Below are 17,438 nucleotides of genomic sequence, written 5' to 3' on the forward strand. Positions count from 1 at the left end.
CAATCTAAATTTTGGGCACAGTCTAGGCCTAGGGAAGCATTCCTTCTTTGACCAATCTAGAGCAAGATAACTAACCTAATTGGTTCTATTGTATTTGACACCTATTGACATCAAAAATAATCCTGAGGTAGATAACAGTAATGTATTAAAATTAACCAGCTGCATATTTCTCATCATGTCATTGCCACTATTTTTGTGATGGGTGAGACAGAGGAGGAATTATATGGAACAGCTCTGTAAGTCCCCAAAACACATTTTGGGTTTTCTCTGTTTCACTTAAGATGTTTTTAAGAATGCTGCATACTAAATTCACCCTTAACAGCTGCGAGAAAACTGTTACCAAGCACCAGATCCTACACAAATTCCTAAGTTGAGCAGAGAAGAAATCTAGGAACTTGGCTGTTTCAAATTACAATTCAGTGCCATTAATAGCTAATAGCAAAAATACTGGCAGCTATAATTTATCAACATCTGCAGTGTTACATGCCCTAACCAACCTAATTCTCCATCTTTGCACATCCCTTCCTGCTTTCAATGTCACCTCCAGCAGGCAAGTCCTACTATTCAGGAGACTGAGGTGACATCCTTAATCTGGGGGTTTGGGACAGACTGAGAGGGCAGCAGATGAAATAGAATTTCTCTTTTTTCCTTTCCTGACCAAAAAAATGAAAAGGAGAGATGGATGTTTGGTCTATCACAAATACTTCATGAGGCTTGGAATATAAGACATCCTGACCTGGATGAGTGGGAGTGTCTGCTGATAGGCCTAACACAGCAAGTACATTTCTCTTAATGTCCAGAGGTGTCGGAGGTTTCTGATCGATTTGCCGATTCTCTCCCATTCCTATCCCAGCTTCTAGACTTGCAGAATCTGAACATTAGATGAAATGCCGATAGGTGAAGGATAATACGGATCTGGATTCTAAAATGCATGAATAAGAAATTCTGCTAGAGATGAGATGCAGAAATGGTCAACGAGTCAAAAGGTTTAAGGACAGGTAAAACAGAGAAGGAGATCCTATCAGACACCAAAACTATCCTAGGCTACATATAGCATCACCAATATTTTGCACAGCTGTGGGATATCGTTCCCTTTGGCTTGTTGATCCACAGGCAGTCCTTGGAGAAACCTTTAGTTTTGAGGAGGAAAGGAGGGAAGCCCCACAGAAGCGTCTACGTGGAGCACTTTCCTCTGAACTGTGCCACAAATCATTTTACCTTCACTTGTATCCAGAAAAGGGAAAAGAAGAAATCTACTAAAATACAGCATTTAGAAACATCAATCCACTCATACACACAGAGACTGTAAGATAGAGCCAAAAAACTTTTAAAGAACAGAGGCTTTCTTATTCTTTGTGCTGTTCAACGCTGATCCATTCAGCCCCAGAGCTGCCGAGATTCTTCCATCCCTGAGATGTCTGAGAATACCTGAGAATAAATTGCAGAATCCTGTCGTTTTTTTTCTTCCTTTTTTCCCCTCTTAAAAAAGTTTAAAATATACAAAAATACAAAATGGAATATTTATACTTTTAAAACAAGGGAACATTTCCTCCCAAAGAAAAGCAACCCCCCCACCCCCAACAAACCCAAAGATGCATCATTCACGCACGCACTTCGTAGTGCAGGTTTCACATCACGGCTTCAGAGCAGAGGGTGGTCCACCCACCCTCCCGCTTTTCACACGGCAAGTCCAGCTGTCCGCGGGAACAAAATAAATTAAAGGCAGAGCTACAGAAGTTAAGCTGGGCAACGGAGCAGCAGTTTTCATCTGATGAGTGGGCTTGCCAAGTAAACACATATTTAAACTCAGAACCCTTGTACCCATTTAGAGAACGAAAAATATGGTAGTCACATGGACGGCAATATCAAATGTAATGCCAAATTTGCATTTCTAGGTCTGTGTCTGGGTATCGTGTTTGTGTTTGTGTGTGGGGTGGTGGTGGTGGTGTGTTTTAAACATCTGAATTAGCCAAACACATGCAGGAAGGAGCATGGCTATACCACTGCATGGCACAGTAGATTAACAGATCTAACTCTCTGAGTTTGTTTTGGCAGAAATCAAGACTCCTGCGCTTGCCAATGCTCCTTCAGGTCCCACAAACATCTAAAAGCATGGGGTTCTTACTTTTCCCTAATGACGAAAGAATCCCAGGTCAGATATGAAAATGGAGGGGATTCAGTTATATTCTGTTAAGAAAATAACAGAACAGGCAGTTTGGGGAGTCTGTGTCCCTAAAGGCCTGCAATGCTGTTGACATTCTAAAGTGGGACTCGTCCTTCCTTGAGCCTCGGATTGTCTTAGAAAGTTATTTCCATTTGTATTCCAGTAGTCTTGTCAATGTGAGGAAATCTCAATTTCAATCTCTCTTGTGTCACACACACACACACACACACACACACACACACACACACACACACACACTGTTAACTCAAGTACAAACACGTCCTGAGATCCATAATTTCAGGTTTTGGTTTTTGCATTTTCCCGATCTTCACTTGGATTGGTGAAGTAAGCCAAGCTCACGAAGGTACCTTTGGCTCTTTGCTTCCAATTTCACAAAGGGAAAGGGATTCCCGGATTCCATACCCACTAAAAGGAGGAAAGGGTTTCCTCTCCCACTCAGTTTTTTGCCTTTGCTAAAGATAAAAGCTGCTGCTCTCCTGCCCAGTGCTTGTTCACCCACAGCTTGGAGCCAATGCCGATTCTCTGCTCCCATTTTTGGCTGACTTGATGCCCTGAAGCCGGTCAACTGGGCAGATTTCCTACTGATTTCCAGAGATCATTCCCTGGTTTCAGGAAGAAAGGGTGAGCTGTGCATTTCTTCCTCCTCCCGGAAGTATGTGGGCTTTCCCTGAGAACTGGGTGACTGCTGCGTTTTGATAGGGCAGTTGGCCACCATGTGGGCAATGCTTTGGCAGAAGTGGCATTTCTTAGGCTGCGGAGGGAGCTTGCATTCTTTGGCATGATGATCCAGGCCACCACAGTTGTAGCATCTGGGAAAAAAGAGGAAAATGAGATGAAGGGGAAATCAGGAAAGTTATTCCGGGAAAGCCATAGCTGTCTGTATTATCATAACCCAGCCAAAATAAAAGAAGAATTATATCATCTGCGTTAAACCTAGGTAGCAGAACCCTATAATGACCTTGGCTGATATAAATCAAACCTAAATAAAATCAATCTGATTACACTGAGTCAGGACCTCACTGGGAAACCTCATAGCTATAGCTAGATTGGGAAGTCAAAGAAATATCAACAACACTCCCATTGTTTTTCAAATTCTCTCTCTTTCTCACCACATACACACAGAGATACACACACACCCTGCTTCAGTGTGGTATGAATCAATTGCTCCCTTGAAGAAGAGTACAGGTAGTCTTCGACTTACAACATTTCATTTAGTGACCATTCAAAGTTACAATGGCACTGAAAAAGTGACTGGCGGTTTTTTACAGTTACGAACTTTGCAGCATCCCCATATTCATGTGATCAAAACTCCAATACTTGGCAACTGGTTCATATTTATATGACTGTTGTTGCTGTATCCCAGTGTCATGTGACCTACCTTTTGTGACCTTCTGACAAGCAAAGTCAATAGGGAAACCAGATTCACTTAACAACGGGGTTACTAAATTATCAACTGCCGTCATTTACTCAACTGTGACAAGAAAGGTCAGAAATGGGGCAAAACTCACTTCACAAATGCCTCACTTAACAACAGAAATTTTGGGCTCCGTTGTGGTTGTAAGTCGAGGACTAGTTGTAGTAAAGGGAGATCCAGCAACTTTCCCAGTGAGACCTTCAAAAATTGGATGAATTAAAAGAATGCACAAGTCTTTTTAACCACTAGGGGGAACCTCCCCCATTGATATTAATGAAGACTTTTTTTTCAAAATTGTGGAAAAGCAAAGATATGACATGCGGCAGCCTCATGCCCTCCAGATGTTTTGGACTATGACTATGCCCATCATAACCTTTCAGTTTTGGTTTTGCAGCTTGCAATGGATGGGAAAGTTATCTGAAAACATGTTAAGAACATCTGGATTCCCAACCAGACAGCCAAGAGGTTTTTGATGGCCTTCAGGTGTGTTGGGACATTTCTCAGCAAATGGGCAATAAAACTCAGCAATAAAAGTATTCCATGCATCCATCCTCCCAACTGTATTATGTTAGTAGAATAAGTGGATTCTTAAATAGTCTGGGGCCTATTTAAGATATTACAGGGCCAGAAAGCATAGATGACCCTGAATGAACCAAGGGTTTAGCCTAAAGGCTTGTGTTTCAATCAGTAAGACTTACAGAGTTCCCAAATCACCCCTTCTCATGGGTTTGTGCATACATTGAACTATTAAATGAGCAAGTGGGCTGAGTTCATCCAGGCTGACAGCAAAAAGGCCTAAACTTAACCACTTCGTATGCTGTGCCAAATGGCTAGATCTGTATCAGCCAGTTAACTGTTGTAGGAATACAGCCAGTGTAAGATAATCTGGTGCCTTCCAGATGTGTTAACAATGCAACTCCCACAGCCACTAGGATCTTTAGAATATATGGAGGGCACGTGGCTTAGGACAAGTGATATAAGTCATATTTTTCCATGTATTGCTATGAGAAGTCTGCCTGATGTTCCCTTTCTTCCTAGGTTGGCCAAAGGATGAGCCATTACCCATCCCATGTAGCACCATACTGCAAATACATGAATGGGGACATTAGCCTATTTCTATTCAGCTGCTCTGTGTGTGTGTGTGTGTGTGTGTGTGTGAGAGATAGAGAGAGAGAGAGAGAGAGAACTCTGAGCTTTTCCTTTGTTGCCCTTCTCCTAGAAATCTGCATCTGACACTCATTAAAAAGTCAAAAGGAAGCATCTTATGTAGAAGGAGGGGACAATTGCTGGCCAAGCCTCCACCAAAGGAATGGCTGGGAATGATGTAGTCAAACACTTCCAGAGAGCACCGGATTGAGAGAAGCTGAATTAAGGCCACTAATTTAAGCAAAGTGGTGCTCTTTATGTAGGCATGTATGCATAGCCACATATAGCAGAGGTGTGGTGGTGCAGTGGTTAGAATGCAGTATTGCAGGCTAATTCTACCAACTGCCAGCAGTACAGTCCTGACTGGCTCCAGGTTGACTCAGCCTTCCAGCCTTTTGAGGTTGTTAAAATGAGGACTGAGATTGTTGGGGGCAATAGGCTGACTCTGTAAACTGCTTAGAGAGTGCTGTAAAGCATTATGAAGTGGTATACAAGTCTATTGCTATCATGCTGGATCTGAAAGTGAAAAGGGTTCCAGAGGCAGAGCAACACATCCAGAGCAGTCTGCCACTCCTTTAAAACAGACATCTCTTCTCCTAGGCCTCCACTGGTGAGCCTACATGCCTATTTGCCATTCCCATTATACCAGAAGACATCTGGCAGATGAAATTACTTATTTGGTTTTACCCCACCTTTATTTCCCTAATAGCTCAAGGTTACAGCGAACATACCTAATGTTTCTTCCTCTTATTATTTTCCCCAAAGCAATCATGTGAGCTGAGATGGACTGAGAGAGAGTGACTGACCCGAGATCATCCAATCAGCTTTCATGGTTAAGGAGGCACTAGAACTCACGGTCTTTTCCTGGTTCCTAGGCCAGCATCTTAACTACTAGACCAGAGGTAGGCAACCTTGGCTCTTTTATGATTCATGGAATTCTGGCTCAGGAATTCTGGGAGTTGAAGTCCATGAGTCATAAAAGAGCCAAGGTTGCCTACCCCTGTACTAAAACCAACTGACTAAATTATCTTTTTGTTATCATCTTTATCTTGGTGGGAATGTTAGACATCAGTGTTTCTTCCTACTAGCATTATACAAGTTTCTAGCTCTCATGATGATGGTGAAAAATGAACAATTTAGAAGGATTTAGAAGGCCAAACAAGGTTTTATTGTTATTAACTATCTTGAGTACTCAGTGGGTGAGAAAGAATCAAAATAATGAAATAAATTAAGAATGCTGGATGTGTAATATCCAGGAAGAAAGGTGACGTGATAGCAGTACTCAGGGGCTGCCACAGAGAAAGGGGGAGTCAAGCTGTTCTCCAAAGCGCCTGAAGGCAGGACAGGAAGCAGCGGATGGAAACTAACCAAAAAGAGAAGCAACCTAGAACTAAGGGGAAATTTCCTGACAGTTAGAACAATTAACCAGTGGAACCACCTGCCTCCAGAAGCTGTGGGTGTTCCAACACTGGAAGTTTTTAAGAAGAGACTGGACAGCCATTTGACTAAAATGGTATAGGGTTTCCTGCCTGAGCAGGGGGTTGGACTAGATGACTTCCAAGCTCCCTTCCAACATTATTGTTGTTGTTGTTGTTATATGCCAAACTGCTGGAAAAGAAAGTTCCGAACTTAATTTAACTTGTTGTTTCTTTTTCTAGCAAAAAAAAAACAACCCTCTCACAAAACCAACTTCTTTATACTTTGTACCTCCAATACACAGAACATCCTTTGCTTTTTCAATATTTGAAATTTTGTTGTTAAGTCAAGAGGTTTCTGGAATCACTGAATAAGTCCTTGAATCAAGCCTTACCGATCTCCTTTCGACCTGCGTTTCTGAAGGTTTTTTCCCTTCGGTCTCCTTTCACTACCAATGCAGGAAACCCCTCCAGGGCCAGTGACTCGGATGGACTCCAAACCTTTAGAGGATTTCTTGAAAGTGAATTCAACTGCTTCTCCTTCTTTCAAGCTGCGGAAACCGTCCATGTGGAGTTTGCTCTGGAGCCCAGAAAAAAAAAAAGGGGCAGGAAGAACAGTTCAGCGATTTGGAGGAAATTATAAAATATTGACTGCAAGGCAGAGAATATATTGTGCACTGGGAAAAAAAGTGATACACATATCCATCCACAAATTTGCAGATGTTTAATTTAACTAACTCTTGGGATCACATGCAAAGGCAGCTCCGTATGCCATGAATCGGAATAATACTGACATAAAATACAAGTTACACAACTTTCTCTGCCCAGAAAGGAACATAGTTGGTATGCTGGGCTACTTGCTTCTATATATGTTCATATTCATTGTTATTTATTTATCTCTTTTGATTAATAAATCTGAACACAGTATGTTTAATTCTGAATTCAGAACATTCCTGGGGCTATTTTAAGCTAGTTGAAAATGTAGAGAACAACACTTAACTCTGAAAGGCCGATAACACAACCTCCAAAACAACATTCTTCCAATATCACTATAAACAATCCAGCTATGAGAACTATGTAATATAATAGCCCCCATTGAATTTCTTCTGGATCAAGTCAGGTATCAAGATTATCTCTTACCCAATGTTTTGGACTTCAACTCCTAGAATTCCCCTCCACTAGTTAGCTGCCTGAAGAATTCTGGGAGTTAAAAGTCCACACATCAAGTTGTCAAGGCTGAGAAACATTGATTCAGCCCAGTCTCTCTAAAATGCAGGAAATGCAGATGGCTATCGAGCCTCTGATTAAACAGTTCCAGTAAAAAAGTGACTCCATCACTGAAGGAATCCATTGCTGAATAGTTGTATTATAAGCAATTGTTCCTGACACCCAACCAAAGTGTATTTCCTTTCAATTTAAACACATATTTGTTGTGTTTCTGCATCAACTCTTCAGAAATGCTCCCCCCTAGCATCTACATAACAGCTTTTCAGATATTCAAAGACAATGACCTAACCTTTATCCTGGCTAAACATACCCAACACCTCCCACCATTCCTCCCTTCCAGCACCCTTATCAGCTTGGCTGTTCTTCTCTAGACATGTTCCACTTTGTCAATGTCTTCCCTAAAAGGTGGTGCCCCAAGCTGAATGCAATATTCTAGGAATAGTCAGACCAACACTGGAGAGGAATTCAATGTAGCGTAACCCCACAGAATTAGTTATAGGACAGCAATTATAATATTTTCATTTTTCTTAGAGGATGAGAAATTTATAGTCCCTGGAGATCTGTTTACCCCCACTGAACTGACCCCAGTCTCCAAAGGAAATCCACAGTAGTCCTAGTTAGTACTATTTGGTCAATTTTTGTCATCACCTCCCCACTGTGATCCTTATCTTCCCCCCCCCCACTTTATATTCCACTCAAAACTTCTCTAGGTTATCAGCTTTGGATTCAAGGCAAAAAGGCTTTGAAACACAAGGGAGAATTGTCAGCAACTCCTTCAAGCAGCCAACACTTGATATTCAAAAATTCAGAAGGATTTTGACAGAAGTTGAATATTGGGCCCTATCCAACAAGATACAGTTCAATGGTGAGAAAAGTAAGGACCAGCATTTATGCAGGAAAAATCAAATGCATAAATATAGAATAGGAGATAGTTGGATCAACAGTACTAACTGTGAGATAGATCTGGGTTTCTTGGTGGACCACCACTTAAGTGTGAGCCAATAGTGTGCTGCAGCTGCCAAAAAAGTCAATACAATCCTGGGCTGCCTCAACAGAGGGATAGTACCAAAATAATATCACTTTAAATTGCACTGGTTGACTCCACACTTAAGAATACTGCATCCAGTTCTGGCCATTATAATACAGAAATGATGCTGAAAGTGTGCAGAGAAGAGCAACAAAGATAATTTAGTCTGGAGGTTAAATTATATGAGGAACAATTAAGGGACCTAGGTGTATCTAGCCCAGGGGTAGGCAACCTTGGCTCTTTTATGACTCGTGGACTTCAACTCCCAGAATTCCTCAGCCAGTATAGCTGGCTCAGGAATTCTGGGAGTTAAAAGTCCACGAGTCATAAAAGAGCCAAGGTTGCCTACCCCTGATCTAGCCTATTCAAAGGAAGGATTAGAGATGACATGATAGCTGCCTTCCAATAACTCTAGGGGCTGTCCCAGAAGAGGGGATTGATTTATTCTGCAAGGCAGGGTACCCAACCTTTCCAGTCGGCGGCCCAGCGGAGACGGGGGTGTGTGTGTGTGTGTGTGTGGAGAGGATGGTTTTGCACATGTGCACACCATTTTCACAAATGCAGCTTTGCATGCACATGCTTGCCCACCACTTCCGTGGTCCAGTTCTGAACAGGCTCTCGTCCGGTACTAGACCACAGACTTGGGGTTGGGGAGCCCTGCTCCAAAGAACCAGAATGAAGTAATGGGTGGAAGCTTATTTAATAGAGATCCGACAAACTAGAACTAAGGAGAATTTTCCTGACAGTGAGAACAATTAATCGATGCAACAGCCTGCCTCCCAAAGTTGTGTATACTTCATCCCTGGAGGTTTTTGAGAATAAGACTGGAATGAATTTGACTGGAATTTGACTGGAATGGTATACGGCCTCCTGCATTGAGCAGGGACGAGATGACCTCCGAGGTCCCTCCCAATCCTATGATTCTATGTTCTATGCTGCATTTTTCCCTCTGCTGCTTCAGCATAATCCTGGGAAAATATCTGACATCCAGAGTTACAGACCAGTGCTACCTAGATGTCCCCGTGTTTCTGGAAACACTTTTTTTTTACTTTCAAAAGCGCTGCATGGCACCTTTGTTCAGATTTTATTAAAACAGTCAATAAGGTCATTCTCTTAGCCTTACGGTCATTACTCAGGAGTAATTCGATGTAAAATCACATCTGCAGAAATTGAAACAATCAGAAACAGTATGGATGTCCACAGACTCTAACCAATCAAAACCTAATCAGCTTGATTGGAAGCCTCCTTTGAACCCAACCCCCCATTTGTTTGAACCGCAGATCAGGTCTCTAAAGACCACCTCCTTACACATTTCCTAATTCATTCTCAGCTATAAGAATAGATCAATTATTGCTCTGTCTTGTTCTGTAGTCCCAGGAGCTTTTGCCTTACCACTCTCAGGTCTTCTTCCCTCAAGTCACCCATTATGGGAGCTTCTTCTTAAACTACTTGTTTCATTTCTGAATTCCACAACAATTTCATCTCAACTTTTACAAAGAAATGTTTATTTATGTATGTTTTTGTGCTGGTCAAGTATGAAAGTGAAATGATAAAGCAAGAGCTAGTTTCTCATACAAATTTGATCACTGATATAATTAATTCCTGTGTTATGCTTTTTTTGGTGGTGTTCACTGTCCAGAGTTTCATTAGCGGCTACATAAGTTTGCAAAAAAAAAATAAAATAAAAATAAAATAAAATAGCAGGTACAGGTTTCCAATATTTCTTAGGTAGAAATAAGGACCAACACATAGCAATGATTTTTGCTGGAATTGATACCATGTCAGATAATACATTGTCTCAATTAGTACAGTTCACAAGCAAAAAAAAAAGTTTTTAAACTCCAACTTCAGCTAACTCGTATCAGTTAAAGAAACTTCCATGTAGAGAGTCCCCCTCCATATAACCAACCCCTTGAAAAAAAGCAGGGGGAATTCTATATACATAACATAACCTTGCTCACTTTATATAATCCCCCACTAAAACTGTAGTCCTTCCCTCCCCAATGTTAAGTGTCATACTCGTACTTGAGGCCAGTTATGCAAATTATCTTACATTATTCCAGATCACACCTTACCCCAGGAAGTGAAGCACATAGTTTAATAGAAACCATATGCTTGGAATGCCCCAAATCCCTATTTCATTTCAGCTCCTGTTTTAAAGAGAGTTTATAGTCCATAGTGGGGAAGCCTACTTGCTCTCAGGGCAGTGTTTTAACCCAGGGTCATTTTCTTTGCAGAAAGTTGAATTAAACCAGGAGATTTGCCTGATTCCACCCCCACCCTTATCTTCAACAGTCCTACTAAAAACAGGGGTGTCCACCCATGGCAACTTTAAGTGTGCTGGCTGGCAAATTCTGGGAGTTGAAGTCTACACATCTTAAAAGTTATCAGGGTTGGATGTCCCTGAACTGTACTAAAGTCAAATAATAAAGAAACAAACAAATAACAATAACATACATAGATACACTGCATCAGGGAAACGAAAAAGAATTAAAATATCTTGTGCAAATTCACAAGTCGCTAGGGCCCAGGGTCTGCTGGAAGAGCTAGTTTCTTTTTTAAAAAGTTTTCCTAAAAAAACAAAACACCCCAGCACATCTTATACATTTTGACTAGAAATACACAATACGCACAAAAGAACACCCCTCTCTTTTGGCTTGGCCTATTATATATACAAACTCAACTACAGTGGCCTGTATGTAAATCATAATTTACGATTTAGTATCTGGGACGCGGTGGCTCAGGGGGTTAGGACGCTGAGCTTGATTGGCAGTTTGGCAGGTGCCGCGTAGCAGAGTGAGCGCCTGTTACTCGTCCCAGCTTCTGCCAACCTAGCAGTTCAAAAGCACGTAAAAATGCAAGTAGAAAAATAGGGACCACTCCGGTGGGAAGGTAACAGCGTTCCGTGCGCCTTTGGTGTCTAGTGATGCCGGCCACATGACCACGGAGACGTCCTTGGACAAGCGCTGGCTCTTCGGCTTTGAAACGGAGATGAGCACCGGCCCCTAGAGTTGGAAACAACTAGCACGGAAGTGCGGGGGAACCTTTACCTTTACCTTATCTGGGATGAACCTAGCCAGTTGTGACTTTTGAACATAGCCAGTGTGAGCAGCACATAAATAAATAAACCTTTATTGTCAAAGTACAACATGTGTACATTGAGATTAGCTGAGCCTCCCCCCGTGCTCTCTCCCCCCAACACACAGTGACAACAAACCCTCCATCCCACCACACCATGTGAACCAACTACACCACACACTGTGTGACACTGTTCAAAAGTGCAACAAACAAAGCACTTGCTCCAAATTAAAAACAGTGCTGAGGGTGAGAAAAAGTGTTCAGAGATAGAATTAAATGCTTCATTTCCCCAAAATTTATAGCACATCGAAGTCAGTTCACAATTACGGGTCAAAATCCCAGTGAAAGGGGATTATCTTTCCCAAACGTCGATGCCACAATATTTAATTTTGGTTGTTTCACTGCAAGTTTCCCCTGGTTTGGCTAGGCCACAAACTCACATAAATCTCCTACCAGCAGGCCAATTTACACTCTCAGCTGACACTCTCAAAACACTCGCTTACTATTAAAATGAGCTCTTTTGGGGAGGGGGAGGGGAGTGGCATAGCAGAATTAATAATCTGTCCATGCTGCTCTTGCCTGAACCATTTTCGAGCTGGTCCAGCCTGTCCCCTTCTGGGTCTGCAGGCCATCTGCCACACACAAGAGAGAAGAGCAAGCCTTTTCTTTCCTTTCCTCCTGTCTTTCATTGTTTTTTTCCTTTAATGAATGGAGCAAACTCCTCATTCGTGAGTTGTTCAGTAACACAGGTCAGATGATGGCACTTCCCTGGGGACTCAAGGGTAAGCAACTTCATATTTAAGAATGCTGAAAAGCAGTTGTGTAGTACTACACTACCTGAACTATACTAGTTTGGCACTTCCCAAATGGATGCCCTCAACTGCAATGGGCATTAATTTGTTCACTTCCCAGAGTCTCTCTGTGAACGGTTTTTAAAAATTTGATATAAATAAATAAATAAATATAATATCCAAAAAGTGCCATCAGGCACCCTCTAAAATTTCCCAGCGAGTTGTAACTTTTAATGAAGCAAATCGTTGTGAGGGGAGGAAAGGGGAGAAATATGTGAATTACATAATCTAGTCACCTTAGTTCACCTTCTAAGCATTTCAACCACATCATGAACCAGACTCACCAAACAAAACCGGATTCATACCAAAATGTCAGTCCCAAAGTCAGCAATGATCAAGCTTACATTATTGTACAGCCAGACTTGTTAGATTTTTTAACTGACCTGGGTAAACACGTCATGCTAATAATGTAGAGGAATAATCATATTCATTGTAATTCAACCTGAATTAAACTGGATTTAGGTTAGGTTAGTTTAGATTTTATCCTAGCCCATTCTACTTGCCTTGGCCCTATTCAAGTATTTGGTGTGCAAAGCAAAAAATTACATTCATTTTATTTCACTTCATTTTCTAAGCTTATAGCCACTCCAATTGTCACTGCCCTGGAGTGTTTACATGCCTTCTTTGTAAATAACATAACTGTAAATAACATAACATAACACAATACTGAACAATCCATCAATTAGATTTATACCCTTCCTTCCCTTCATGAATTCAGGGCTGCACACAGCTAATCCTTGACTTACAACTGCATCTGAGCCCACAATTTCTATTGTGGAGCAAGGCAATTGTTAAGTAAATTGTGCCCCATTTTATGAACTTTTTGCCAGTTGTTAAGTGAATCATACAGTTGCTAAGCAAATCTCGCTCCCCCACACTGATTTTACTTGTAAAGTCGCAATTGGTGATTACATGACCTTGAGATAGTGCAACTGTCATAAATACATGCCAGTTGCCAAGTGCCCGAATTTTGATCACATGATTAAAGGGACACTGCAACAGTTGTAAGACAAAAACAGTCATAAATCACTTTTCCCAGTTCTGTTGTAACTTCAAATGGTCACTAAACGAACGACTGTAAGTCAAGGACTACCTGTATGTACCACTCTTGCTTCCCATACTATCTATCCACACAACTCTATGGCAAGAAACTGAGTGGGCCAACACTTAGGTTGCTGCATTCCAATCTCAGTTTTGACATGTGCATATTGCCTTGCTTTATACAATGTATTAAATCTGGGTTAACAAAACACTGCTGCTGCAGTCACATAATATGTAATGCCTAAACTAAAAAGTTAATGTGGTGGCCTGGTTCACACTGCCTGCTAAGATAATGGCTACAGTAACACAAACACACTGATTCACTAACTACCAACCCCATCTTGGCTTCATATAGGATACTGCATAATCCCAACTATTGTGTGTAGTTAGATATCTTTGCCAAGGCCAGGCTAGAGATTAGTCACAACTGAAGAGGTTGAAAGGAGTCTGCTTTCCTCTTTCCTTCTATCATCCACTCCCCAAAACCCTTTTCTCCATGATGGCCATTAATAAAAGGACAGTTGCAACTCCTAGCTGGAAAAAGGCAGGAGAAATTAGGGAGGAGGGGAAATAAATGAGGAAGGGCTAAACAACCTCTTCTCTGGCTCTTCATTCCTTTTTTTTTTTGGTGGGTGGGGGTGTGTGTGCGCACCCACAAAAACCCCTAGGCATGTGTACTTTTTGAGCCTTCCACTTTGCTCTAATTCAGGAGTCTCCAAACTTGGCAATTGTATGATTTGTGGACTTCAACTCCCAGAATTTCTCACTTCTGGGAGCTTAAGTCCATATGTCTTACAGTTGCCAAGTTTGGAGAGTTCTGCTGTAAGTCAAAAGTGGTGGGTTTGGGGGTTATTTACATGCTGAAAAAGAAGGGAGCAAACCCCGTGAATCACACTTTTCAAATAATTATCGGACAGCTGACCTTGGTGCATCAGCTAATCAGTTTATTTAGGCAACACCCTCTCTCTTTAAACAACATGTGAGCCTAAACATGAACTAGGCAAAGTTTACACACACACACACACACACACACACACACATTTAAATAGAGATGGGTAGGTGGCCTCAATAAGCAGCCTCTAAGAATGCTGAAAACCATTCTCCTTACAATTTTGACTAAACAATAGTTACAAGGAACCCCAACATCCAACAAAAAGAAAATAAGCCTTTGAATCAAGCTTGCAAATAATTATGACTCCCATTATTTTAGTTAGCATAGTAAGTTTTTCCTACACTTGCACCTTCTAGGTATATTGGGATAACTCAATTCCCAGCCCATTCACGGGAAGGGTACCAGTTTGGGGAAAGCTGTGAAAAATTATGTTGTGTACTATTTTGTGGTAGAAAACAGACATGATGCCTTTGTCTGCAAACATCACCATTTACACATCAATGTTGCTTGCCTTGCACGCATACTATTATTGCACACTGTTAAGATAATTTTATCTGCTGGCTGTGAAGAAGGTAATATACTATATTAATACCGACATTTAATAATTTCATGCATATGCTCCTTTAGTTTTTCTTGTTATTACATTCTTCCAGGATGTTTTTCAGCTCCCAATCTAGCTACATTTCCAAGCTTTTTCAAAATCAGGTGAAGTTGGCTAACACTCATTCAAATGCTCTTTAAGACAGCCACATCCCACCTGGAATACAATGCCTGGAAAAGAATTCACCCATAGATTAGATTCTTGCCAAATATATAGTACATCCACCAAATTGGTTGCTGAGCAATTTTGGTAGATATATTCATATATGTGTGTATGCATGTGCACAAGTGTGGCAAAAAGCAAATCAGTTTGTGAATTCTCCAACAGGCTTAATAGACCTCTAGACCAGAGGTCTCCAACCTTGGCCACTTTAGGACTTGTGGACTTCAACTCCCAGAATTCTGGGAGTTGAAGTCCACAAGTCCTAAAGTGGCCAAAGGTTGGAGACCTCTGCTCTAGACCTCCAATCCCAAATAATTCAAAAAGATAGTCTGGTCTCCTCCGCCATATTGCTGCTACACCTCCTACAATCTAAATCAATTTGCTTTTAATCACAGAGGGGAAAAAACGTTTCCCACAAATCAGCTTTTCCCACAGAGTATCTTCCAGGAGACTAAACTTTCTTCATCCATTAGAGCTGCATTGCATACCAGGAGAGTGTTTTCTTGGTAAATTCTTTTTAGCAGGTCATTATCCTGCCTTTCTGCCAAAACTGGCTTCCACTTTTACAAAAAGCTGGATTCACACAACATACTAAATCTTAAATCTTGGTGTACAAAACATCAATTGTATTTCCATATATTATCATCCCCAAACAAACCACATTATAATAGAAGATGACAGCATGCCCAGATTCTGCTAAGTGACAAATTATTTAGCATAGCATGTTTTACAAAGCCAGTCTTCAATTTATAACCTCAATTGAGCCCAACTTTTCCATTGCTAAGCAAGGCAGTTAAGTGGGTCGTGCCCAATTTTATAAACTTTTTGCCACAACTGTTAAGTGAATTATGTGGTCGTTAAGAGAATCTCTTTTCCCACATTGACTTATTATGCCTACCATCTAGAACAGTTTCTCTCAAGCTTGGCAACTCTAAGAGGTCTGGACTTCAACTCCCATAATTCCCCAGCCAACATACTAATTGGGGAATTTTGGGAATTAAAATCCAGACATCTTAAAGTTCCTAAGTTTGAAAACTGACCTAGAAAAATGAAATAAAACTGGTACTATTTTAAATTACTCCATCCTGTCCACTACGAAGAAATTTCCTTTTGAAAAAACCTGGAGAAGCTTCTCAAGATCTTCCCACAGTACCTTTATAAACAAGTCACACCCACCATGATCACTCTGCTTTTTCTTGAAAAAGAATGCAAAGGGATGTTCAAAAATAACTGGCAACAAAATCAATTCAATATAAAAATCAAAAGTAAAACCGTCAGGCATAAAAGCAGACAATTACAGGTAGTCCTCAACTTACAACCATTCATTTAATGACTGTTCAAAGTTACAAGAGCACTGAAAAAAGTGACTTACAACCATTTTTCATATTTGTGACCATTGCAGCATCCCTGTGATCCCATGATCAAAATTTGGGCGTTTGACAATGTGCTCTGACGCCCCAGGGGACATGTGATAATCATTCATAACCTTCCCAGCAGGCTTTGGACAAGCCAAGTCAATGTTGGAAGGCAGATTTGCTTAATGACATGATTCGTTTAACAACTGCAGTGATTTGCTTAACCGTGACAAAAAAGGTCGTCAAATGGGGCACACAACTCCCTTAAAAACTGCCTTGGTTTTGGGCGCAACTGCGGCCATAAGTCAAGGACCACCTGTAAAAACAACAGAAATACCATACAATGTTTTGGAGCAAAATGCAGCTTTCAACAGGTTTTCATGTAACCTCAGAGCACCGGCTTCTTCCTCATGTCAGCTGCCGTTGCTTCGGTTTTAAGTTTTGTGAGATCCGGTGAGATTTTCCCTGGGAAGTTTCAAAACAGGGAGAACCACAACTCAGAAAGTTCTATTTTGGGAGTCAAAATTGGCTGCTGGTTCCACAGCCTGGGTTTACCACAATGATCTAAATCTGGATAGTATTGAAAGAGACAAACAAATTAAGAGGCATCTGACAATCCAGCTCAAACCGAGATTCTACGTATGGACTTGTCCACAAAGTATCTTCCAAATAGCCATTTACACATCGAGGTCTGACACCAACACGTTTCTGATAAATATAGATAATTGGGAGGAGTTCAGGGATAATTGGGGGGAGTTAACATCAGCCGCCACCCGCTTACACCAGCGCCTGCCTCTCTCTTAGCTGAGTGAAATGTGAAATACTGCTGTTTATTTTGAGGAGTGCTTGAGAGATTGGTCAACCCCCAACCCACCCTCAAAAGCAATCTTGTCTTCCCTTGGGGAACAAGGGAGAGAAAATTGCAAGGAAGGCTCCGTCCCCCCTCCCCGGGCCCCCCCTCCCTCTTGCCCTGGGTCTTTTGAAGTGACCTGCAAAAGAAGCTGGTGGTCTTCAGAACATCCTGGGCCCTCCCCCTCCTTCCCA

General features: G+C 41.4%; 1 protein-coding gene across 1 annotated transcript in view; it reads right to left on the reverse strand.

Moving 5' to 3' along the window:
* Positions 1-2,780: 2,780 nt before the first annotated feature.
* The window catches only part of LIN28A (lin-28 homolog A), a gene marked incomplete at both ends in the record, with an annotated part of 32,194 nt that continues 17,536 nt past the window's right edge, over positions 2,781-17,438 (reverse strand). Inside the window, 2 exons of the mRNA XM_083369880.1 lie at positions 2,781-2,994; positions 6,556-6,740. Of these exons, the coding sequence (XP_083226006.1) occupies positions 2,781-2,994; positions 6,556-6,740 (399 nt within the window). The remainder of the gene's footprint in view (positions 2,995-6,555; positions 6,741-17,438) is intronic.

This window comes from Vipera ursinii (assembly GCF_947247035.1).
Source record: "Vipera ursinii genome assembly, chromosome: 9".
In the NCBI taxonomy this organism is placed as follows: domain Eukaryota; kingdom Metazoa; phylum Chordata; class Lepidosauria; order Squamata; family Viperidae; genus Vipera; species Vipera ursinii.